We start from the raw sequence: 25,744 nt of genomic DNA, 5'->3' as shown, positions 1-25,744 counted from the left end.
GAGGGACCTCTAGCAATGCGATGCTTGTATACTATGTAGGACAACCTTTGAAAGCTCATCTTGGCCATGGGTGAGGGGAGAGAGAGGGGTAGGGATTGGAGGGCAGGGGGGAGAGCAAGGATGATGAGGGGAGTGAGGACAGAGGGGACGAGGGGGGGGGAGAGTGAGAGGAGAGAGTGAGTGTAGAGGGGAGGGGTAGAGGAGACGGTGGGGTTGAGGGGAGAGAGGGGGGGCTGAGGTCTTGAAGTTACATTTTACATCAAATGGAATTTCCACGGGTCCCTGCTAGCGCTGTATATTGGGATGTGGGGTCAGTCAGTGCTGCTGCCAGCCCACAGGCAAAAGATTAACCACCATTATGTCAATAACTCCATAGCTTTTCAATATCCAACACATCCCAAAACCACTGCCAGGAAAATCTCACCCAGCCAGGCAGCGCTGGAAATCCCTGCCCTCTCCCGTGCAGCCCCTGCTGGTGGTGTATAAGTGTGCGTGCCTCCCTACTCGTCTTTTGAGCACCTGCTCTGTTCCAATTATTTCTTTACTAAGGGAGGGAGTGAGTATCCGGCTGTGCCCGGTTGGGCGAGCTTTTTCCGGCAGGGGTTTGGGGGTGTGTTGGACATTGAAAACTACGGAGTTATTCACCTCGTGGTGGCTACCTTTTGCCTGTGGACCAGTGGCATCACTGCCTGATCCGACATCCCAATACACACTATATAGCGACCTTCAGTGGTCTCAAAACGGCCTTTAAGGCCAACATGCAGTGGCTTAAAACCTTGCCCAGATTCTGAAGTACCTACACCCAAAAGTGCTACGGTTTGGTTGTGAAAGAATAACCAAACACACAAACACTTGAAAATATTAGATTAGCATGTAGTCACCCCACCCCACATCTCTTAAATAAACCATTTTAATTGTAAAGGAACGTTTTCCCATTTTCCTGCCTTCCCACACAACCACCACCAGTTTTGGCTATGTTTGGGTGATCCTCGGGGAATTTCAGTATGAAGTGAACGCAGTACTGTATTCTAAATGCCGTTTTGTGTTCCATGGATGGTTATAGACCTTCAGCTCAGAGCAGTCTGCTAACGAACCCTCTGACGCGACAATATATACACATCTTTACAGGCTAGTACCGTGCCACAACCCCAAAGGTGCAGTGTGCAATGGACGTGTCTGCATTGGAATAATCAACTTATTTTTTAAATGCCGGATGTTGTACAGACCTTTCCTTTAATAAATCCACAATGCATTATCCATTTACAATCAGTCACTTGCACGTCAATGTGATTTTAATGTTGCAAGTGGAGAAGCTTCAGCAGGGTTGAATCCTTTACGACACAGCCTCAAGTAATGATAGCACCCTGTCACTCTCAGAAAGTAAAATCCACAAACAGTTTGGTTTAAACGTAAAAGACAAATCTGATCTTAGAGTTCAATCCAAAGCATAATGAGCACAGGGTCACCATAAGGTTATCAGAACCCAATGTGGAAATAATAAAAATAATTATAAAATAAACAACCAGTATGAAATACAATCCATATTTATTGAAAGTGTTTTTGAGTTGGAGAGCAAGTGAGCCATTTCATCCCACCTCACCTTTGCATCTCCCAATGTGATCACAGCTATGGAACTTGAGGAAACATTACAAAGTCTATTCTATTTCCATTGATCCAACAGGCTCTGTGTTGTGCTGGAACAGAAGGAACTGATTTAAAAGAAATGTGAAGGGACATGGGGGGGGGGAAAGAAGGGTGGGAGGGGAACCGTAAGATGAGTTAACGCCTTGGCCCTCTTCGTCCTCGGCCCCCCCGAGTGTTGGGGGATGTGGGGGGCTTTGGGAGCAGACGTGAGAGCACCGGTACTGGAGGCTCCAGATCTTCCTGTTGATCCATGAGCCGCAGTTTTGCCTCTATTGCCTGTATCTTTGCCGAGAGGCTGAGGAAGAAGCATACAATGCCCCCTTAAAATATGATGCATTATGGTACAAAACATCAGATGGAAACAGCTAAATACCAATAAAAACAATCCAGTAGCATGAGTGACAATGCGTTTTAACCAAGTATAATTACGTGGCATGTTAGGCAGTGTAGAAGTGGTATCATTGAGGGTGTATAAAGGTTTCTCTTAGCAAGCTGGAGTTTACATGCCTTTTTCTTGACCTGAGTTCAAGTTCATTTATCTGCATGGGAGATAAAGCCAAATGGAAAACCAACGGGGAAAGTTATTGGACGATTAGACGATTAAACAACAAGCTGCAAGTCGTAAGCAAGAAACCATTTTGGGGTCCCTCCCCCCCCACAAAAAATAATGTAATGCTTCAGGTTTGAAGTAATTCAAGTCAGAAAAAGCATCTTTGAGATTTCCAAATATCAAACAATCCATTGTCAGCTATTATTTGATTATGCATATTTTTGGAAGCAGTCGGCTATCATTGGTGTGTGATATCTTCGGCCAACGCAGAAGATTGCTTCCATCAGCGTCACCGAGGTGTGTACGGATATCGGAGAATTCTATGGCAAAATGGTGTTTTGTGCCTTATGGGGCAATGAGAGGGGGAGAAGGGTTCAATAATTAGTTTATTTCACTTCCCAAAGGATCCTGTGATCAGAAAGGCCTGAACGTCCTGTGATGCCATAAAACCCCAAAATAGAGGAAAATGTGGGGAAAAAAAGAATCATTGACATAGCAGGTTACGGCCTGACGAGCGTGTCTCAAAGGGCCAACCAAAAACTCCACCGTCAGGTGGGAATCTTTCCTTTATTTTTAAACAAGGCAGGTATACAATTTGCCACGATTGATTAAACGCAGTTTGCTTGGTTTGTGTGCGCCGGTTATGCTAACAGCAATTTAAAAGGCAACTATTGTAAAAAAGCAAACGTACAGCGAATATAATTGTCTGTAGATAATAAATATGGATGAGGCCCAAAGAAATGCTGCTGTCTAGTGTAGACAACAGCAGTCGGTGTGGCCCTGGTCTCATTGTTCCGTACATTGTTACATGTGTGTGTTAAAAGCTGATCAGCGCATTGGTGCAAATTTAGCAATCAAAACTGCTGGAGTCGAACCGTTCTTGCACGAGGATCGCAGCACAATTGCATTTGGACCAACACACTGACATCTGGAGCCGGTGCAGTGTTTTGCCAATAGCGTCACGTACCAATTCACCTTTCGGGTCGAGCCAGAAAAATTATTTACCTGTATTCACAGTTCTCAAGAATTTGAAGCCATCATGCAGCAGTCAGAGACAAATGAAATTCTGGAATCCTCGATGTGGCTTTCCTTTATGGACAAGCCAGGAAATATAACTGCCACATTCTGTCGTGAAGATGAAATGATCAGGCTGCTGCACAATCAAATAACGGGCCTGTTTATGCATAATTGTGTTCATCCATAAAAACAATCCACAACCTCATTTCAAAACACGGGCAGCTGTTTTTGCGTCTGCCTTTTGTCTCTCCAAACTGATTCTCAGAACACGTGCGACTGAAACAAACAGGCAAGCCAACGTGTGTGTGTGTGTGTGTGTCTCCAAATGTTTTTTGTTTTTCATTCCTTTGCTCACAAAACAAAAGCCAGGCATATGTGCGAGCAATAGGATAAGAGCATTGTACGGTGTTATGGTAATGACGGAGAAACTCCACTTTTATTATGACTGCTTTTTCCTCAGATGCAAGATTAGCATGATGGTACACGTACGTGAGGGAGGATGCACAAGGAGGTTCCGTTTCTGTAGCCGACGGCTCAAGGGAACTGGGAAGGTTCGGCTCTCTCTGCCTCTCGTAAGTCTGAGCAAAAGGACAAGCTCGTATTACCACCTTGCTTCGATTTGCATCACCACAACCTCCACCATGAACTCAAAGCTCCTATAAAGGGCAAAAAAATGCTGAGGCTACAAGGGCAAAAGTGCTCTCTTACTACTTAACTGGCCACAGTTAATACCATCTTCTTTTAGGGTAGGCCAAGAGAGAATGTTGACCCAAGTTTCTCATTAACCGGCTGGCTAGCTCCAACATTCGGTTGGAGCCGTCGATTTAGCCAGGGTATCGGTGATAACTCACCGACTCTTCGTGAAACACACAGTGGGATCGTTTAAGTCTCCAACTAATACTAGAAAAGCAGCTGTGGCAGCCATCCGAGGGACAGTGCACTTTATGATGCAACACCCTGTCTGTAAAGCACAAATTCAATGGTTTATTGTAGTCAGGAATCAAACCCAGACCAGACAACTCCTAGGTAAAAGTCAGAATACCCTCTCTACCATCCTCTCAACACCCCATCCCCAAGCCACCAGTAATTATTTTTAGAACTCAACCACTATGTTCGTGATATACTAACCAGTGAATGCACTTTTATAATACAATTGCATTTCATCACAAACAATGAGAATCTCATTTGTTAACTTTATTCACTATGGTGCTGTTGCTTAAATGTAGAATCATAATATTTCAGCAAATAACACAAAGTTGTTATTCTGCACTATCCCGTATGATGTAAACGATACAAACATACCGGTTGCTGTTGTGCATGTGCCCAGCGAACCACTAGGGGTCGAGACAGAGCAAGTTTTCCATTTAACTTCTCAATTGCTCTTTCTGCTTCCTAAAAGGAGAAAATGCGAGTTAGGAAAGCAAAAAGCATGGGAACTTTCTGAACCGATTTGGTACTCATACGAGCAAACCGAAGGAAGTTTATGAACAAAGATTAGCAGGCATCGAGCTAAGCTTTGGCTCTACAGAGATAAAAACAAAACATGGAGAGCAGGATAGATGAGTTGATGCGTGAGTGGGTAGTTAGCTACTGTATGTTTAACCACTCACAGCTATTGTCGGAGTTAAACTATAATGGATCATCAACATTGAGGGGTCCTTCCCAACGTCCCTTTTATACATGATCCTAATGGGCAAAGGGTACAGCGAACTCTACATACAAACTGAAGTACAGCATGTTTTACATACAGGCCAGAAACCATATTCTTGTTACCCTCCCCAGACCTCAACTCAACTTCAAGTACTGCTCTTCCCTCTGGGCTGGCACCACTGGCTCACACCTTGTTGCTGCAGAAACCAAGGCCTTCATGATCATTGGAATCTCCCGAGATAAAGCTGAATGTATGGGCGTATCACTTTCCCATCATAGACAGGTCGGTGGTCTTTGTCTTTCACCATCACCTTTTTGATCTTGCACCCTCTGCTCTTTTCATGCTTTGTCTCTTCCCCCCCCCCCCCCAGGTTTCTGCAGAATGCAAGCAGTCCATCATCAACCCCCTTCTGATGAACTCTACCTAAACCCAGGATCACTGCTCACCTCCACTCATTTGTCCATTCCTCCTTTTTTCCTGCCTGTTGAACCAATTTCCACATTCTCTTCATTCTCATTCTTCCCTCCAGGTCTTTAAGATAGCTGTTGTTCATCATTTCAGATCATCCACAATCCAAAACCATCATCCCTTTTTTATCTTGCCAAAACGAAGTTTTTGCAAGATATGTTAGTCAGCTTGTTTTTTTTTTTTACCCTCATTAACCACCTTCCTCCATTTCGACCCCACCCCAAACCCTCTTCCTTCCAAATTTCCAAATCGTCTCTTTCTGAGAGTTTCCTTCTATATCCATCTGGTCCACCCCATGAATCCTTTCCGACCTCTCCCCATTCAGTTTGTCCAAGTCTTCCTCCATTTTGTCCTTTGGCTCCGCTGTTTGTCCCAACCCCCCCTTTCCCCCAGCTCTCTCTACCATTCATTTTATCTGGTTACATCCTCATCAATGTGGTGTTCCACGAGTCTCGACCATGTAAACAAACAAAAAATAAAAATTTAACTCCCACCTCCATTCCTTCTCTCCCCTCTTTCCTTGCACAATAAACTAGTCTCGTCTCGAGTTCTTTCCAACGGAATTTCAACTCTGCTGCCCACCGTCACCTCACTGCCTTTCCAATTTCCACTACTGAGCTTTACTGTATCGAGTACCCGTCCCAGCTGTGTCTCATTTCCCATAATTCCTCTTCCTTCTTGTGCTGTGTTGCATCTGTTTGTAGTCGACCCACTATTTTCTCTGTCATATTTTGTCTCAATTCATTGACCCCCATTGTTCTGTGCTTCCATGAGCCTCAGTGCTTGTATTAAACAAACAACAAAAAAGTAAGAATAAAACAGAGGGGCAGTCACACCAAACAAACCATACTCATCAGCAGGGCTCAAAATAATAATAATAATAATAATAAAAGGAATTTGAGGACTCTTTTAGAGAGACGAGAAAAAAAACTGCCTTGCTTATTTCTTTCGGGGCTTTCTCATATTCACAAACTTTTTGTTCGATGAGGCAGCCACATAGCAACATTACCTTCTGCATGTGTTCAATTTTTGGGGGGGTTCTCTTTCTTTTTTTTTTGTAACTTTTTTTTGCAGTTTTACAAATGGATGGCAATGACATTTTCAACTTCCAATGGCCTTGATGACTCTTTATTCACTTGGATTTTTCAATACCTTATGAGACATTGAAGGAAAAAAAAGACAAGAGCATCATGGAGGAACATCTACATTATAACATGTTGCAAGTACAAATCAAATTAAGGACACAGTATACATGAGAGACCATAGCAGGTCAGCACTTTTTGCCGGCGAAGCTGCAATGCACACATTGTTGACCATTTATTGTTCATGCCCAGTTTCGTAAAACAACCAACATGGCTGCGCCTGCAAGTGGATCGCTAGCAATTGTTCATGGAGCAGGGAATGGAAAAATCAGTCAGAGATAGAGTAAACTTGTTTGCTTGCTCTTCAACTTACCATAATGCATGCTGATATTTACGGGGGGGGGGCGACTTTTCTTTCCAATGTTTTGAATTTTTTGCTCAGTCTTCGATTTTGAGGGCTCCTCCCCCCCTCCCCGCCCTTTCCACATGTATTTCAAGCCCTGCTCATCAGTCTACGAGTACAGTGCATAAACGACCCTCTTGTCCACAAAATGGCCTCAATCAACATCTCTCACCAAAATACTGGAACCTGAGAAGATTGAACAAACTTAATTGTGCAGAACTGGAGGAGAAATTAAGTAGAAGTTTGTCATTCGGCACATCGATCTACATACAAGAACAGTCAAGACGAACCCAATGTTTGCACAACTTTGTATACAATTCCTTTAAGAAAACAAAAAAAGATAAATCACTCGAGCATTATCATGCATCAATATGGCCGATAGCAGCAGCTCATACTCTACCTACGTCACACGAGTCATCGGTTGTATGCTCTTTTGGAGAGGAAAGTTAAAAACAAACGAATTTGGAGAGACTCACTTGCTTTGAACTAAAGTTAACAAAGCAGTAGCCTCGGGGCTGCCCCTCCAGAGGACCAGAGCGGTGGAACAGGAAGTCAAACTGCCGAACGGTTCCTATTCGCTTCAATAGCCTTAACAAGTGATACCTGGGGAGGGAGAGGGAACGGTAATGCGATCCTTTGTCATTTGCACAAAAAAATAAAATAAATATAAAATAAAACCTTTACCACAAACATTAAAGTGGCAATGAAATGACAAACTCCTCTTGAATGTAACCTGTCCTACAAATCAATATTTAATTTTACAACATTTAAAAGATCAATTCCTAGAGGCACAGCTAAACACACAACTCTCACAATTCACAGTTAGGCCCGAAGTTTATCCTTCACCATCAGCTCATCCCATCACTGCAAAGCATAATGCAAGCATTTGTTGAATGGTTCACTCAGCTACTAATAGGGAACGGAAACAAAAGAACCAAGAAACACATCAGCTTCACTGCATTGCCAACTGCAGTTGGCTCAAAACTGTCACTACTTCTTATTCAAAGTTTCCTCCATGCTCTGCACAAGTTCCATTTGCGCAAGGCTTTCATAAAATAATGGTAGCTGGCCGGTTGAATCAACTTCTTCTCTGGCTTAAGGCCTGTGCAAAGTGTCTCAATTTCTCGATCAATTGTGTCCTTCCGCCTGCAACCGAGCACTCAGCTTGACCCCTCATCCCCACACATATGAAGATGTGCATTTTCGAGCGAAATTCCAAGTCGTGACAAAATCAGACTCGGTGGTAAAAGCGTCCGCTCAGTATCTGAGAAGTTGGCGGTTCGATTCCAACCCTGAGAGAGTCATACCAAAGCCAATGATACATGCTGCTTCCTCATTTGGTATTTAGTATTTAAAGGATAGAGCACAAACAAATCCGAAGGGTTGACATCCATGGGGAGTAGGAAATTCCTCTTCAATTGTTCCATGGATTGCAAAGAGAAAAGAGATGTCACATAAAAATATGGCGAGGCTGGTACCCGGAGTACTCTCGTGGGAAGTGACGTCACTTCCCTCAAGTTCAGTGGAAGTGTTCGACTGAAGTCAAGTCTGGTGTTGTATCATGGATGTGTGTGATACATGAACTTGTATATTAAAAATAAATAAATTAATAAATCATTTAATTAAAAAATATACATCACATTTTCAAAATGTATCAATTTCAATTTAGTACTACTTGATGACAGTCCAATTTCAAATATCTGGGATTCTAACCAGTCTCTTAATTACAATTACAACTTCTCTCTCTCAATGGTCAAACAGTACATTTTGGTATTTAATGCATCCCTAGGCCTATTTTGGCATTCTTTGCCACTCCATACAAAACAGAGTTACAGACAGTACAAGTTAATTTTTTTAAAATTACAGCAATCAACCTCAGAGCCATTTATTTGTTACGTACACATGATGGAGTAGGGAGCTTCTGGCTCGTGTATTAGAAAGGGAGGTGAGGGTCAATTTCCACTATATTTGCGTCGGTAGGAAATATATGGTACCTTGGTGACACTTCTCCCAGTTGGCATCATTTCTAGCCCAAGGTGCAAAAGACACAGTGCCATGTGTTCGACTAAAGCTCCAGCTCGGGTTTTCGAATTAAAAAACAAACACCCAATTCAGTAGTAAGCAAAATGGACGGACGAGGATTGTGATTAACATAATGCATATGTATTGGAGAGTTGTAAAAGTAAGGTATGTGTTCACTGGTATATAGTGTACATGTAATGTCACCTCCACCACCAAAGGTGGAGGTTATGTTTTCACCCCTTTCTGTTTGCTTGTTTGTGTACAGGATCTCAAAAAAGTTGTGGACAATTCCGACGAAACTTGGTGGCCATGTTGGGTGTGTGACAAGGAAGAATAGATTCAATTTTGGTGAAGATCTGAATCCGGATCCAGATCTGATAATTTTTTAAGTGATGGGCTCAAAAACGATATATAGCACGATATCTCAAAAATGTAATGGGCCCGATATGTTCTCGTGGATCAGGCATTACGTGGCGGAGGTATGTGCTCTACCGAGTGCCCTTCTAGTTATATTATGTAATGTGCGATAAAGACTACGAATGTATGATAATGCATGAAAACCTCGAGCAAGGCAAACATCTAGAGGCAAAGCGATAAGTAGAGGGTTTGAAAACGAGGTTGCATTGCAAAGGCTGCAGACCTACGGATGAGAAAGGTTCTGGGCAGAAAGGGCCGAAACCTCGATGAAGAACAGAGCCCAGCTGATGATCCAGGCAGTGAGAAAAAGGAGTTGATTGCTTACACCTTACTCAGGGTCTTTAGGAATGTAACAGCAACTATTTAAAGGTTTATGATCAAGACAAAGTTAAGTACAGGGTGCAGTACAATTGATATTGACAATATCATCCTCTAAATATGAATTCAATGCTTTATTAATAGTTATTACTGTTCATTTAATTATTATAATTGTTGTAACAACTTCATGGGGAAGAAAAATCAAAACAAAACAAAAATGCGTCCAACAACGAGTCAGACGTATGCTAACACAAGGAGCTACAGTTAGCAGATTAAACCAAGTTTTCTTTAAGATCATGAAATGACACCAAATAGAACTAGTAAAACACAATACAGAGAGTAAAAATATTACTGAAATATTTATAAAAATAAATTATTAAAACGACAAGGGCACTCGGTAGAGTGCATACCTCCGCCACGTAATGCCTGATCCATGAGAACATAACAGGTCCATTACATTTTTGAGATATCGTGCTATATATCATTTTTGGCCCTATACTATCTCTCAATGGTGAAGAATCGCTTTAAAAATTATATAATTCTCCAATCCAGATCCAGATCTTCACTAAAATCAAATCAATTTGTCCTTGCCACACACCCAACCTGTCCACCAAGTTTCGTCCGAATCCGTCGACAACTTTTTGAGATATCGTGCTATATATCGGTTTAGCACTATCAATCACCTGAAAAATTATCAGATCTGGATGCGGTTTCAGATCTTCACCAAAATCGAATCAGTTTGTCCTTGTCACACACCCAACTTGTCCACCAAGTTTCATCCACAACATTTTGAGATATCGTGCTATATATCGGTTTGGCACTATCAATCACCTAAAAAATTAGATCCGGATGCGGTTTCAGATCTTCACCAAAATCGAATCAGTTAGTCCTTGTCACACACCAAACCTGTCCACAAAATTTTATCCGAATCCGTTCACAACTTTTTGAGATATCCTGCATACAAACAAACATACAGAAATGGGTGAAAACATAACCTCCTTCACCTTCGGTGGTGGAGGTAAAAATATGTAAATCATTTAAACCCATTTCAGTGGTTGCTCGGAGACAAAGAAGTAGGTATAAAACTGTTTATACATAACCGTTTGAATATTTGAATGACAGTTTGATCCAGAGGTGAGTGGATGATCACGTTTGTTGGTGGACCTGCTATATTTAAGGTAAGATGTACATGATTCAATGTATCGTCATATAATAGAATGTGTGATTGGAGTTGTAACGATGTGATAATACATGAAGTCCTCCAGCAAGTAAAGTCTGATTAGTGGTTGCATTGTTGGGTTGACTGACTGCCAAGACATAACCAAGCTTTTGGATCGACTGATGTGGATCGATTGATGTAGGTAATCTTCTGATGCAGATCTATTGATGTGGATCTATTGATGTAGGGAATCTTCTGATGTGGATCTGTGACCAAGGTTGTGGTTCTAGAGATGTAGGTACCATATTTTCCATTGTATAAACTGCACCCAATTTTCACCCTCAAAGAAGAAAAAAAACAAAATTCTGGTATATTAAATCGCACCCGTTTTTCACCCTCAAAATAAATGAATATATTGATCATTTTATTTTCTGATCTCAATCTAAATAGGTTTGCTCATTAACTTTGTTTGGAACAAAGTGACGGAGGTATCACATGCTTACTCACACGTCCGCTTAATTTTGTCCAACAGTCTTATTCTCATTTTCAAGAATTGACGAGAGAGGATTTTTTCTTATTTTATAGATACCAAGAAGTTTTTATTTTTCTTTCTTATTTTTTAATATTATAAAATAGCCTGGTGTTGGCGCAGTGGTTAGGGCAGTGGCTTGGGATCCAAAAGGTCCTGAGTTCAAGCCCCGTTGGGCCACTGAATTCATACACCAGGGGTTGACTCAGCCTGTCATCCTTCTGAGGTCGGCGAAATGAGTACCAGTGTACTGGGCCGGTGTATACCCCGGTTAAAATAGGTGTACCAGATCCCTGTGTCACAAGAGGCGACCAGGGTTGCGTCAGGAAGGGCATCCGGTGTAAAACATGTGCCAAATCACTATGCGGATCATACGGATGATCCGCTGTGGCGACCCCTAACGGGAGCAGCCGAAAGAAGAAGAAGAAGATTTTTAAATATTATTAAGAGGATTTTTTTTTCTTCCTCGAAAAAGAAAGAAAAGGGATTCATATGGGTATCATAAATATTTATTCTGGATTTGGAGCCCTGAAAAGGGCCGTTTGGATTTGATGAAGCTTTTCAGCTGAACCTGAGGAAATCCTCGTCAATGCTTTCCTCGAAGACGGCACATAACTCCTTGTCTGAATCAGGGTAGAGCGATCCCCATCACCGTCAGTGTCATTTACAGCCTTCTCCTCCCAAATGATGTCGTCTGTGCCATCCATGTTGTTGGAGATGCAGCATTTCTGAAATGCTCACTTGATGATGTCCGACAGCATCTCAACCACACCTTGAAGATCCAGCCGCAGATCATCGGAAGGTCGACTTTTGTCATCCTCCTGATTAACGCCGGCAGTCTCCCAGTCAATTTAATGCTCAGCCAACGTAGTGATGGGAGTAATGGTGAAAGTTCAAACAAGATTCATGTTGGCAATGCTCCTCGGAATCCGGGTCGAAAATCCCGGTGGGAAACACGTCATGAATTGTTGGTTTTCAATTGATGAAAATACCAAGTCGGGGAAATCTGAAAGTTCGCCTGTGGCGATTCCACCGAGATGCAGCTAATGTTTCTCAAAACCTGGGTCCAATACAAAGGCCTGCGAAGTAAGGAAGTTTGTCTGTTCGATGTTCAGGATATTGAGCCGAGGTCAGAGCTCGTTTAATTTACGTATGTTGGAAGCAACCTTCATCCTTACCACCGATCCAATATTATGTGGTCAAAAGGAATTTGTACGATCTCTGTGTCTCTTTCAGCATGGAAAGATCAAGGGAAGTACAGTAACAAATGGTGAATGGACCTTTGGGGAGGCCCCTCCCCCCTCTCTCCAAGATGCGTTTGCAAACGTCAATCATCAACGAACTCTGCTCCAGCCAATGGGAGCTGGAGGTGATGATAAGCTGACCAATGGGCATTCAGATTAACAGTGACGTCATTACAGTTGAACCAATCAGTGTCTACCTTATTGAGACCTGCGTATAAAGCACGTGCCTTCACTTCCTCCTTCACTTGCTGCGACTTTTACCTGAGGAGTGCAGCACGATAAGCTTCGGTCACTATTATGTCGTGTTTGTTTGTATCAATATTAAAGTTCTGTTGTCCCAAACATCTGTATATGTATATATATATATATATATATATATATATATATATATATATATATATATATATATATATATATATATATATATATATATATATATACACATACATACATACATACATATACATATAAACGACTCAAAAGAATTTAAGGGTCAAAGGAAATTTCTTGATCATTTTTGCAAGTATGTCTTTTTAAGCCAGATTGGGTTAGAATATCCCCCTTTGGCTTGTCATTTGGACTATAGACATCATGTTATTATGGGACATGCAATCATTGCACTTACCTTGAGAAACTTTTTAAGTTAACCCAGATTTCCTTTTCATGGATTTGAAGCACGAACTTAGTCAGACTAAACTGACAAACTGCCTCGAAACACCCATTATGACACCTCATGCACAATTTGCACGTGTTTTGCAGGAGTGTCATTCCATACATGCCAATTTTAGCAATAAAATGGCTGAGCATTTTCCATTCATCATCACTTGAAATTTGAAGATGGTTCGACGACAACTCAGCATCCAAGACAGGGGAAGGGCCATTGGCTGACTACAAGATGGACAAACTTGGAGAACTGTGGCTCAGCGTCTAAATGTAAGCCAAGGCGTTATCGGCAGACTCTGGCTGAGGTTCAGGACAACTAATGCTGTTCAGAATCGCCCCCATTCTGGAAGACCCCAATCAACAACAGCACGAAAAGACCGCTTCCTGATGATAACGGCGTTGCGACAGCGCTTTGTGACCGCACAGCATCTTCGGGATCAACTCAGAGCTGCCAGAGGCACCAACATGTCCGACCAGACCATTGGGCATCGTCTGAGAGACCAAGGTTTGTGATGCCGGCGTCCTGCAGTCCGACCACCGCTACTTAACCGTCACAGAAGGGCTCGCCGAGAATGGTGCAGACGTCATATCCGGTGGAACTGTGGTCAGTGGGCAGAGACAATGTTCACAGATTTGTCACGCTTCTCGGTCCAGTTCAATGATGGCCGGGCTCGTGTTTATCATCGTCAAGGAGAGAGATTTGCTGACTGACGGAAATTTGACTGGTCAGCGTTATCTCAACGAGATTATTCAACCTCTGGTAATTCCACTTCTGCAGTGGATTGGACCAGGAGCTTGGTTCCAGGACGACAATGCAAGACCTCATCGTTCCAGGGTGGTGACCGACTTCCTGCAGCAGCAGAACATTCAGCACATGGATTGGCCTGCATATTCACCCGACTTGTCACCCATTGAGCATGTGTGGGATGAACTCGGGCGGCGAGTTCGATCACATCACGTCCCTGCCGTCAACCTCCGGCAACTGGCTCAGCGATTAGTCACAGAATGGCAAGCGATCCCTCAACGTTATTTCCAACGCCTGATGAACAGCATGCGCCAACGTTGTCAAGATTGTGTGAATGCTAACGGTGGCTCCACCAGTTACTGAAGCTTCTGCGACTTGTGAACATCATTTTGGGGGGTGCATGACTTTTTTTTCATCAGGGTAATAAACTAGTGTCTAATCAAAAGTTTTTTGTGTTGTGTTTTCTGTTCTTGAGCCATCAATGAATTATTTTGTCATTAGTCGTCACCATTTTAGCTCGTTTGCTTATATTTATATGCACAAATATTTTTGACCCTTAACTTCTTTTGAGTAGCGCACACACACGCGCGCGCACGCACGCACGCACGCACGCACGCACGCACGCACGCACACACGCACACACACACACACACACTCCCTAAAGTCACCTTGGGATTTAGAAATTAAATAACATTTGTTTTTCTTTTGTTTTCAGAATTTAGATTAACATTTGGAAATTACTCATGGAAAAATTCACAACTGAACAAAGAACCGAAATCGTGGAATTCTATTTTAAATTTCATCGATCAATTATTCTCACCCAAAGAGCATGGTCACCAAATAATTTCGCGAAATTCAGAAATTTCTTTGCCATCACAGCCTCCTGATTTGACGCATCCTCATTATTTTATTTGGGGTTACCTAAAGGAGCGTGGATACATCAATAAGCCCCATACAATTCAGCAGCTGAAGGACAAGATCTGTGCAGAAATTTGAGGGCTGCAGCCAGTTATTGTCCGCTGTTATGGAAAATGCTATCGAAAGCAACCCGTCTCTGCGAAGCTGAAAATGGAGGACATCTAAGCTGCATCATTTATCATAAATAAAGCAAATTTATCTCCATTTTGTAAATTTTCTTTTGGTATAAAAATAATCATAGATTATTAAAAAAACAAATGTTATTTGATTTCTAAATCCTGAGGTTACTTTTGGGACACCCTGGATATATACACACACCGCTACGAACAGTTCAAAGTACCAATTGTGGCTTCTCTCAATTGTATTTACAAGAAGCACCCACACCCTATGGTAATGGCTTATTACCTCTGCCACCGAAGGTGAAGGAGGTTATGTTTTCACCCCTTTCTCTCCGTTTGTCTGTTTGTGTGCAGGATATCTCAAAAAGTTGTGAATGGATCCGGATGAAATTTTGTGGTCAGGTAAGACAAGGACGAACTGATTAGATTTTGGTGAAGATCCGGATCTGGATATGGCTACTAGAATTTTTAAAGTGATTCTTCACCATTGAGATAGTGCCAAAAAGTATACAGAGCACGATATCTCAAAACGTTGTGGACGGATTCAGATGAAACTTGGTGGACAGGTTGGGTGTGTGACAAGGAAGAATTGGTTCAATTTTGGTGAAGATCTGGATCCGGATCAGACTACTAGAATTTTTAAAGTGATTCTTCGCCATTAATATATGGGGCTGAAAAACGATATAAAGCACGATATTTAACCTCCGCCATTGAAGATCGGAGGTTACTGTTTTCACCCCTTTCTGTTTGTTTGTTTGTTACTTACGAAATCTTTAGATTTCATAAGTATATTGATCACTTTCGTTTCTGTTTGTTTGTTTGTGTGTTTGTGTGTTTGTTAGCACGATAACTCGAGAACGGAAGAAGCTACCAATGTCAAATTAGACCTCGTGATTCAGGAAGGTGATGGCTTGCGCTGATTAGATTTTGGTCAAAGGTCAAGGTCACAGTGAGGTCAAACATAATTCCATAAATTCATGTGGCGAAATGGAGTATTTTTGCTTCGGTCGACGTTACGAGTTCGTTTTAACTTCAATTTTAATTTTGTCTTTGGTTTTTGCGATCGCTTAAAACTCGGTTGTCGAAATTCTGGTAAAAATCGGATGTTTGAGACATTTTAAGATTGTATAAAAAAAAACATTTCACTTGACGAGTCACGGGTCATCACGTGATGCAGTGCGCTCGAGCAGACGAGTCATTGAGTCACGTAAAGGTTTTCCGTATGCGCGCTGACGGTGTTTTCGATAAAGATGGTGTTTAAAAGTCAGTTTTATCCCAATAAAGGTTATCGTCGCATGCCTGACTTGCTGAGCCGTCGGATTATGTAAAGATTGTTGGTGGATGGCCGAATATTACGGTTTTGTGACTTTGATAAAATAATTGCGTGGAGAAATGGAGATTTTTGCTTCGGTCGACATTACGATTTTTGATGGTTTGGTACAGAATCATCGTAGAAATTTCTGGTTTGCGTCGCTACCTTCTCGAGAGACAGCTTTTATTAGACAAGGTCGGAGGTCAAGTTGACGATTTCGTAAGTATCAGTCTATGACTGCTTGTTTGTTTGTGAACAGTATTACGGAAAAACTCGACGGATTTCGACGAAACTTGGTGGGGGGGGGGGGTTAGGTATGGTCCAAGAATCATGCCATGAGATTTTGGACTTGGTCCCCCCCCCCTCCCAAAAAAGAAATTGTTAGAGAATTTTTTTTTTTTTGCATTTCTACACGTTTTAAGTGATTTCCAACCCCCCCCCAAAAATTGAGAATTTTTTTTTTTGCATTTCTACATGTTTTAAGCGATTTCCAACCCCCCCAAAAAAAATTAAGAGAAAAATTTTTTTTTTTTTGCATTTCTACATGTTTTAAGTGATTTCTAACAACCCCCCCCACCCCAAAAAAATTGTTAGAGAAAATATTTTTTGCAACTTTTTTTTCAACAAAATTTCGATTTCTTTTTTTTGCATATCTACATATTTTTAGTGATTTCCAACCCCCCCCCCCCAAAAAAAAAAAGAAATGTTGGAGAAAAGAACTATAACTGTCAGCACTGTTGACATCATATTTAATGAATAAGATACAAGGTTCACTCGAGTGACCAGTGATCAGCAGTATTGTTCTAATCAGTGACAGCAGTATTGACGGCGGAGGTTTTGCACTCTCCCGAGTGCTCCCCCTCTAATTCAAAAATGTATTGGGCCCGATATGTTCTCGTGACTCATGCATTGCGTGGCGGTGGTATGCGCTCTACCGAGTGCTCTTCCAGTTAGCTTTACGATTAGCAATACCATAGCAGAGTACCCACACTATGGGCAATCTTGTTCCAAGCATACAACATGTTCTTCTGATACATCCCTTTATTTGGGTGTTGTGTTGGCAACAGACCACTGCCTCGATCACTACCGAAAATGAAAATTTTAAAACCGGGTTATACATGAAGCGAAAACATGCGTACTGCTTATATGCAAATGCAATACATTGCAGTTATATAGCTCGCATAATTCCAATTGCACCCTATGCCTTTCCCCAAAGGAAGGAAATGCCAAGATGGGCAAAAAAGTTCTCCTTTCAAAACTTGATGTAATTAAAGGAAACTTGCACATGCACAACTTCAGTGTGCCCTCAATCTCTGAAAGGTGCAGCTTCCTTGGTCAATTTTTTATTTTTGTATACACTGTCAAGGATCGTGTGAGAGCAAACACACAGAAACGCACAACTAGGGGAGCAGGAGACAAGAGGGGTGGGAGAGGGAAGGAAAAAAATACAGTGTGGAACAGAGACATGAGGAGATCTGTGGAAGGGAGAGGGATGGGGCGGGGTACACAGGGTAAGCAAGATGGACACTACAGGGACTTTCAGGAAGGAAAGCAGGGAATTTGAAGGAGGTGGGTTTAGGGTGGATTAGCAGGGGAAGAAAAGATCATGGTTTTGGATGAGGGAAGACAAGAGATGGTGATGTACAGCTGTTTTGAAGACTTGGAGAGAAGAGTGGGATTGAAGAGAGTGGGAGTTTGTTCCAAAGGCGGGAAAAAAGAGGAATGAAAGAGTGAAGGTGAGCAGTGATTCTTGATTTTGGTAGTTTTACCAAAAGGGGGTTGCTGGCAGACCTTGAGGGCCCTGCAGAAATATGGGAGGGTAGGGGGGGGGGGCGGAAACATATCTCAGAGCAGGGAGGGGGAGGCCGGAGAGGAGAGGGTAGAAGACAGAAAGACCACCAACCTGCCTGCGGAAAATCCTCTCGGAGGAGATTATGCATACATACACAGGTACCATTATAGCTAGTGTTATAAAAGACATTGTTGATGTTTTGTGAAATATTTAGACCAGTTCAGTATAGGTCAGGGAACACTTCCCCAGGGGAATATTTTCTGACATGGCAGTGCAAGGATTGACATTTTTATACAAAAATTATTTTCTCAAGACATATTTGCAAGATTTATGTTTATTTTTATACCTGACATTCGTCTCCAAGATTTTTAATGTAGCGGTAAAGCCAAAGGTGACAATTAACTCTTTGGTTGATCCATTTTGTGCTCCCATCTCAGCACTAGTATTTGGTCCAACACGCAGGGATCCAAGGATCCAACTTCCATGTACCATATTGATTTGTCCACTTCCTATTGTCCTTGCAATTTGTGTAAGGGTACAAACGCTCTCTCAACGTCCTTGTCGTACATGTGATATATGTACATGCTCCTCTATGAACCTTACACCACACAGCTCTCAACAGTACAATTGAACAACAAAAGTACATCGTTCCCTTACTCAGACAAGCGAAGGTCCAGGTTCCCAATCCATAGGCGATGGCCGTCATGTCTGCAACCTTCGGACAAAACAGCCGCACTGTCTATTGCCAGTTGGGATGCCTAGAGAACAAGGGCAAAGGCAGATGCAGTTATAAGGCTTTTAGGCCTATCAAGCCATATCAAACAACCTTCGTGTATCGAGACGCCTCATACTTTAACCAAAACCCTTTTCATTACCTCCTCCAACGACACATTATGAAACTCACATCATCTAAATGGGACTCAAAACCACAATCTTGGCCAGACACAATTCCCAGAACAATAGACAAGTCAAAAAACAAAACACAGACATGTCTGAACCCACGTCGTTGTACCAACCACTTGTGTGGATAGCCATTGGGTAGCAGGGAGAGCCTTGGCACCTGTTCGGCGTCACAACTGGCAGGATCGTGTTTCTCGGGTAACTAACCTTCCGGTTCATAGAAGAGTACTAGTTGTACCACTTCATTCCTTCCGTAATCGATATATACCGATAATCATCGTATGTTCTTGCTACGACGCACCACACAAACACCCTTTTGAAATGTCAATCAGGTAGGGAACAAGGGGCGAGGTGTATAATTGCTGTGAAGTTCGATAAAACGGATCTCTTTAACTACAGACAATTAGCTTACTTTCAATCATCAGCAAGGTCATGGAATCCATTATGCCAGTTTACATAAAATCATTTATTTTCTCCAACAGCCTCGACTCAGATCATCAATTCAGATTCAGACGTGGTCACTCTACCTTGGACATGCTGATCCGACTCTCCAAACAATGGATGCCGGGCTTGCCGGCCCTCAATATCAGACATGCAGTCTTTCTCGACATATCTCTCTCTGGCAATCTTTCTCGACATATCTCGAGATTTTGATAGTTTGGAGAGCAAGGCAGGATGCCAGACCGTCTGCTTATGGAATCCAAGGCCAACTCCACTCTTAGATTACTGACTTCCTCCACTCTCATAGCCATCATGTGGCTTTCAACGGAACCCTTTCATCTCCTCTCCCGATCAGGGCTGGAGTACCACAAGGCAGTGTTTTAGGCCACATCTTATTCCGAATCTTCATCAATGATCTCACTGACTGGAAAATCCTATCTCCTTTCTGATGACTCTACTCTCTACCATGAGATCCCTCACCCTTCTGACAGACAGGCAGAAAACAGCCCAAGCCTCTTCCCTCTCCTGAGACTTTGACAAAAATCACAAACTTGTTAAATGCTTGGAACATGCCTTTCAATCCTGAGGGGGTGGGGAATGTGGAGAATGTCTGTCTCTGTCACCACAAACCCTCCATCTACTTTTTCAACAATCCTCTCAAAGAGGTTCAGTCACTCAAAATATTGGGTCTCACTCTCAGCCATGATCGCTCTTGGGCAAGCCACATTTCAAAGTTCGCTTCCAAAGGTTTGTTGGTTCAAAGGTTCAAAGTTGGCTTCAACTGAGCATTCTCCATCGTGCAAAGTCCTTCTTTGGCATACCTGAACTCCGATCCACCAACAAGGCTTTCATCCAAAGTTTCATGGAGTACTGCTCTCCCCTCTGGGCTGGCTTCACTGCCTCGCATCTTGCTCAGCTTGACGCTGTGGAAACAATGGCCTTCAATATCATTGCACTCTCTCGTGATGAAACCGAGTCTGTGCTTATCACTTTGCCATTGCCAACAGGTCAGTGGTCTCTCTGTCTTCTTTCGCCTCATTTCTGAACTAGTATCCTCTGCCCTCTCCGTGCTTTGTTCCCACCCGGGTATCTGCAGGACGTACACAGTCCACCACCGACCCCCTCCGAGTGAAACTGCCTGAATCCAGAACCACTACTCATTTATTCCTCTTCTTCCCTCAACCTGTGGTACCACCTTACATACCCTCTTTAATCTCAATTCTTCCCTCCAGGTCTTCAAGACTGCTGTTCAGCACCATCTCAAGTCATCCCCCATCCAAAATCATGATCTTTTCTCCACCCCTTAAACCACCCGCACCCTTCCCAAAATGTTGATCATCTATCCACATCCTCCTCGTTACCTGCATCCCTCGTTTGTCCGTCTCCATCGACTTTCCCCCTCCGCCCTGCTGTTGGCGTTTCCCCCTTTCTCCAGCCGTTCCCTTTGTGTTGTATTGTTGTGGGGCCGGGGTTTCGGCGACAAGCACGACCGCCAGGTGGAGCAGTAGAGTCGGCTCCACCGAACACCCGGAATTTGTCGTCACCCTGGTTAACTCCGGAGCCGACGGGTCCCGTATCGGACCGAAGATTGCTAATAGGTCGACCGCGTGGGATAGGGTCGATTGCCAATTTCAATTTACCTAAATACCCACGTCGTCCAAACTACCGGGGAAATTCACCCTCGGCGGAGCTCGAGCGGAACGTGCCAGTAGCGTGCTCGAACCGTGCATAACCCGAGCGGATGGTTACCAAGGTCAGTCAGACCAAGGTCAGTCAGACCAAGGTCAGTCGGTCCAAATGCACAATTTACCCTCGCTATTTCTCAACATACACCATGCTAAACCAATGAAAGAAACACAAAAATGAGCTGAAACATTTAACAGGGGATTTATTTATAATGGGGAGGGGGGGGGGAGGGAACGCATAGAGAGCAGAGCTAAACCGACTACAAGAAATGAAATGCAAATAATGTACAAGGAAAAGCACTTAACAATTCTACCTAAACAAGATACGCACACCCAAAAAGAAAAAGGACCCGATGGGTCTTCAGTCGGTAGAGCCGGCCCGGGGTACCTGTCCCACCTCGTGTGGTCACACCGACCCGAACCTCCACGGTGGGACTCAAACCCACGACCTTGGCGTTGCCAGAACCAAGACTGCAGACCGCTATCGCCACGATCCACCAGAACGCACTCTTGTTGACAACCACTCACTGGCTTTGGATGCCTGGTTGGAAATGTCTCGAATGAAATGTCCTGTCCCACAAGAAATGTCTCACACACGATCACAGGCTGCTTGGCAGAAAAACTCCACGATCTCCGTCTGCAGTCCTCTCCTGAACGCTGGTCCAGACAACCACTCTTCTCCTCAGGCAGGAGGGGCTTCTTTCTCTCGCCACTCGCCTCCTCATTGGACAGTTGCGTCGCGCGATTCGCTCGTTGCCCCTGTGAATGGCCGAAAGGGGCGCCAAGTCCGCCGATTGGACTGGGGGGGAGGGGGGCGTGACCGCCGTCGCGGCAGCCCGCCCCTCAAACAGAGAGTAATATGGTCCTGTGTGGGCTGCACCTATTGGCCGTCCGATGGCAACCTCGCTCCCATTCCCCGGATTGGGTGAGAGAGACGTCAGGTCCTCGTGAACTCCGCCCACGAATGTGCTGACACGCACGTGTGCAATGGTGCCGGTGGAGGATGGTGGAAGGAAGCGAAGGCAGGTGTCGTTGTAGCAAGTGTAAAAATCCTTTCTATAAAATAACTTTGCCACGCATGCACACTTAATTCCCATTGGACATAGGGGATGGATTCTAACTAGAAACATACTTATCGAAATAACTAAGCTACGGGGACGGCTGTCTGTCTGTTGTGTGCACAAGGCTTCCAAATTCGTAACAGTATTATGATTTTGTTATTTTATCGCTCTTCCACGAGCCCTAGAGCCTGTATATACTTTTCAAATTTTTTTTTTTTAAGGCTTATTGGGTGAACAGAGAAGACAAAACCTATGAAGGAATCCAAGCAATAGTACAATGGAATACACCTTAACAACGTCATAAAGAGCACACAGGTAACCCAGTGAGGTTTCATGTCGTCATTGGAAACCAGTACACACTAAAAGGTAAATAACATTATCATTGAATGCTTGTTGTACGAAGTATTGTTACTAATGACTAGTACGTGCCCGTACATGCGTGCGTGGCCATACGTGCTTGGCCGTACGTAGAAAAAAAAAAAACTTTCAAACTGCGTGCCAGAAACAACCACACAGGTCGTTCCTTCGCTCTAGCGTGGCTGTACGTGCGTGCCCGTACGTGTGTGGCCGTACGTGCAAACCAAAAAAAAATAAACCAACGTCACCCGAAGGGTGACCCGTATCTTGCCAAAAGGTGACCACGTGTGACTTCTTAAAGGTCACACTGAGGTGAACAGAGCTGCTATCCACCAGGAGCGACTCCTTGAGGAATATCTGCCTACGAGAGATTCCGATGAGAATCGTTCTACAGAGTAACCATGAAAAATATGCTTTTGCCTCATAATGTCACCAAATGACGTCATAATGTCTCAAGCTTGACATATCTAGAAAGCACTCATCGAGGTGTTCAATTTGAGGTACTACACGATATGGTTCCTAAAACTTGAAAATTTGACCCTGGGGTCAAATATGTTTGACCTGAGGCGCTAACCATGAAGGTCAAGGCCAATCGCCACCAAAAATTAATCAGCTGAGCGCCAGACCATGAACTATATTCCCATGAAGTTTGAAGACGATCTGATCAAAATTACTCAAAAAATAAGGGTTTCGTCGACTCCCCTGATTTGCGACAAAGTGACCTTGACCTTCAAAATTTTATGCGCTGAAAGGGACCTCTATAGGCCTCTGATATGCGAAGTTACAAAAATTTCCAATGATAACTGTGCTCTGCAGAGTGATTTATACGTGATTACAAACCCCAAAAAAAAAAAACATATGAAGGTAAAGGCCAATCACCACCAAAAATTAATCACCTGAGCACCAGACCATGAACTATATTCCCATGAAGTTTGAAGACGATCTGATCAAAATTACTCAAAAAAAGGGTTTTGTCGACTCCCCTGATTTGCACCAAAGTGACCTTGACCTTCAAAATTTTGTGCACTGAAAGGGACCTCTATAGGCCTCTGATATGCGAAGTTACAAAAATTTCCAATGATAACTGTGCTCTGCAGAATTTTTTATACGTGATTACAGACAAAAAAATAATAATAATAAAAAAAACATACAAGCTGGCTAACATATCTTGCAAAAACTTCGTTTTGGCAAGATAATAATAATAAACTTTCAAACAACCACACAGGCCGTTCCTTCGCTCTCTTAAATGACGACTGGATTGGGGCATTGTGTTTATCTCAAAATGTGCATAAGAAATCGAGAAATTACGAGAATACAGTAAGTCATCACTATCCGGAAGTAGTGCGTGCCCGTTCGGAATGTTCACATGCATTCCACGAATTATCGCTTTCATTGAAGTAACAACAGCTGTGATACTTACACACAGAGTTAACCAAAATCCAAATTTAAATCAAGTTTACCTCCCCGTCTTTGCTTGCCATGACATTCCCTGCCATTGACCATTGCCACTCCTACGCCACGGTAACTGAATGGCGCCCTTTCCCCATCGGCCACGCCCACGCAGCAACGTGTCCTGTCATTGGTTTGGTAAATAAATGCCCATAACTTGGGAACCACTTGTCCGATTAATATCAAACCTTGAAGAGCCACATCCTCAGGTCCCCAGCAATATACCTGGCAAGTTTCAATCAGATCGGACCAGCGGTTGTCGAGAAACAGCGGGAAAACACACACACACACACACACACACACACACACACACACACACACACACACACACACACACACACACACACACACACACACACACACACACACACACACACACCTGGAATTATAGATAGATAATGGACACGACAGGTCCTTCATACAACGATATTGTGGAAGTACAATCAGTTATAATTACAATAACAGGACAAATGTGCTTAGGAAATGTGACGTCATTGCACTTGCAAACAATTGATCCTTTCCACACACCAACACAGCCGTGTTTACCTCACGTTTCTTGTCCATGACGAATGTTCTTCACAAGCGCTTCATTGTACAGCGAAATATAACTATCATTTAAAAACGTAACATCGTTTACAACGCACTTCATACGTTCGATATGGTTCAAAAAGTTTCACTTCCTTTCCACAGATTTCGGCGACGACACAATAAAGAATAATTTAAAAAAAATAAAAAAAATTAAATGACGTGCGCGGAAATGAGAAAACGCACTGAAGAAAAAAAAAATAACAACAAAAAAAACCCGCGCAAAGTTACGGGAATGAAACGTTAAAGTCGTTCAGACGGACATCCTTGCACGGAACACTTCCAGTCAGGTTTTCCGGAAAGCGAATGTCGTTATTAAACCAGGCCCGACGACGCTCAATTTCACCAGCTATTATTTACGGCTCGACGCAGGGCAGCGATGACGGGAGGCTATGACGTCACATCGTTTTTTTTTTTTTTCCTCTCACATCGAGATTTTTTTTTATTTTCTCGATTTTTCGATAAATGTTCGTTCGACTACACATTTGTATTCAAATTTCATACACTGAAGTTGAACGTCCCGCGAGTGTAATTTAAATTTGCACTCCGCTCTTATATTTCCGGAAAATAAAAATAAATTATTGAGGTGGGATACCGGCAGTGCTTAAAATTTTTATATAATACACCGTCATGGCGACTCTGCCGATTGTGATTGTTATGGTGGTTTTTTTTTTTTGGAGTGGGGTGGGGGGTGGCTTTAATATATCTTTAATACATCTCAACATGTTACGTTTAAAAATTAATTTACTTTTTCCAACGACAATCTTTTTCCACCAAGTCTGGTCAAGTTCTCATAAGTGGGCAGCGAATCGTTATTAATGACGTCACCAAATGCACACGTGCAAGATCTGACTTGGGTGGAAGAGTGAACAGGAGGGATGTGAAAGACAAATATACGTGAGGATACATTCATTCGCTATTTATTAATCTCTAATAGTGTGTGTGTGTGCGCGTGCGTCCGTCCGTGCGTGCGTGCGTCCGTCCGTGTGTCCTCCATAATTCCAAAACCAAGAAACCCAGCAGTCTGAAACTTTGCAAGCAAACGAAGGGAACCCCACGGTAGTGCATGAGTGAAAATTGGGTTAATTAAAACACCCCTTTTGAAGATAATTACCGGCCTTATTTAGTTAATAGCAGGGTGTGCTACGGGTCTCCATGTACACTTGCTGCAGGTACCGTGTAAACCTGAACTAACCTGTTCCATGGTCGGGTT

The 25,744-nt window shown here is 43.0% G+C and overlaps 1 protein-coding gene across 3 annotated transcripts; it reads right to left on the bottom strand.

Moving 5' to 3' along the window:
• Nucleotides 1–1,528: 1,528 nt before the first annotated feature.
• RBM18 (RNA binding motif protein 18) lies at nt 1,529–24,937 on the bottom strand. 3 transcript variants are annotated; one of them, XR_015049052.1, is made up of 8 exons: nt 24,493–24,937; nt 18,711–18,811; nt 7,292–7,418; nt 4,514–4,603; nt 3,701–3,789; nt 3,413–3,487; nt 3,200–3,319; nt 1,754–1,939 (listed from the first exon to the last, which is right to left on the bottom strand). XR_015049052.1 is itself a non-coding variant. In XM_085845121.1 (6 exons), the coding sequence occupies exons 1-6, from the start codon at nt 24,508–24,510 to the stop codon at nt 1,780–1,782; spliced, it is 585 nt and encodes a 194-aa protein (XP_085701247.1). In that variant the 5' UTR covers nt 24,511–24,935; the 3' UTR covers nt 1,529–1,779. The 3 variants fall into 3 exon arrangements, 2 of the variants coding, with proteins under 2 accessions (XP_085701247.1, XP_085701248.1); XM_085845121.1 differs by lacking the exons at nt 3,200–3,319; nt 3,413–3,487 and having other exon boundaries at nt 1,529–1,939; nt 24,493–24,935; XM_085845122.1 differs by lacking the exons at nt 1,754–1,939; nt 3,200–3,319 and having other exon boundaries at nt 3,326–3,487.
• Nucleotides 24,938–25,744: the final 807 nt, after the last annotated feature.

This window comes from Eptatretus burgeri, chromosome 11 (genome assembly GCF_056783735.1).
Source record: "Eptatretus burgeri isolate ZD-2024b chromosome 11, Ebu_testis_v1, whole genome shotgun sequence".
In the NCBI taxonomy this organism is placed as follows: Eukaryota; Metazoa; Chordata; class Myxini; order Myxiniformes; family Myxinidae; genus Eptatretus; species Eptatretus burgeri.
The sequence above is the reverse complement of the archived record's forward strand: the minus strand, read 5'-3'. Positions and strand labels throughout refer to the sequence as shown.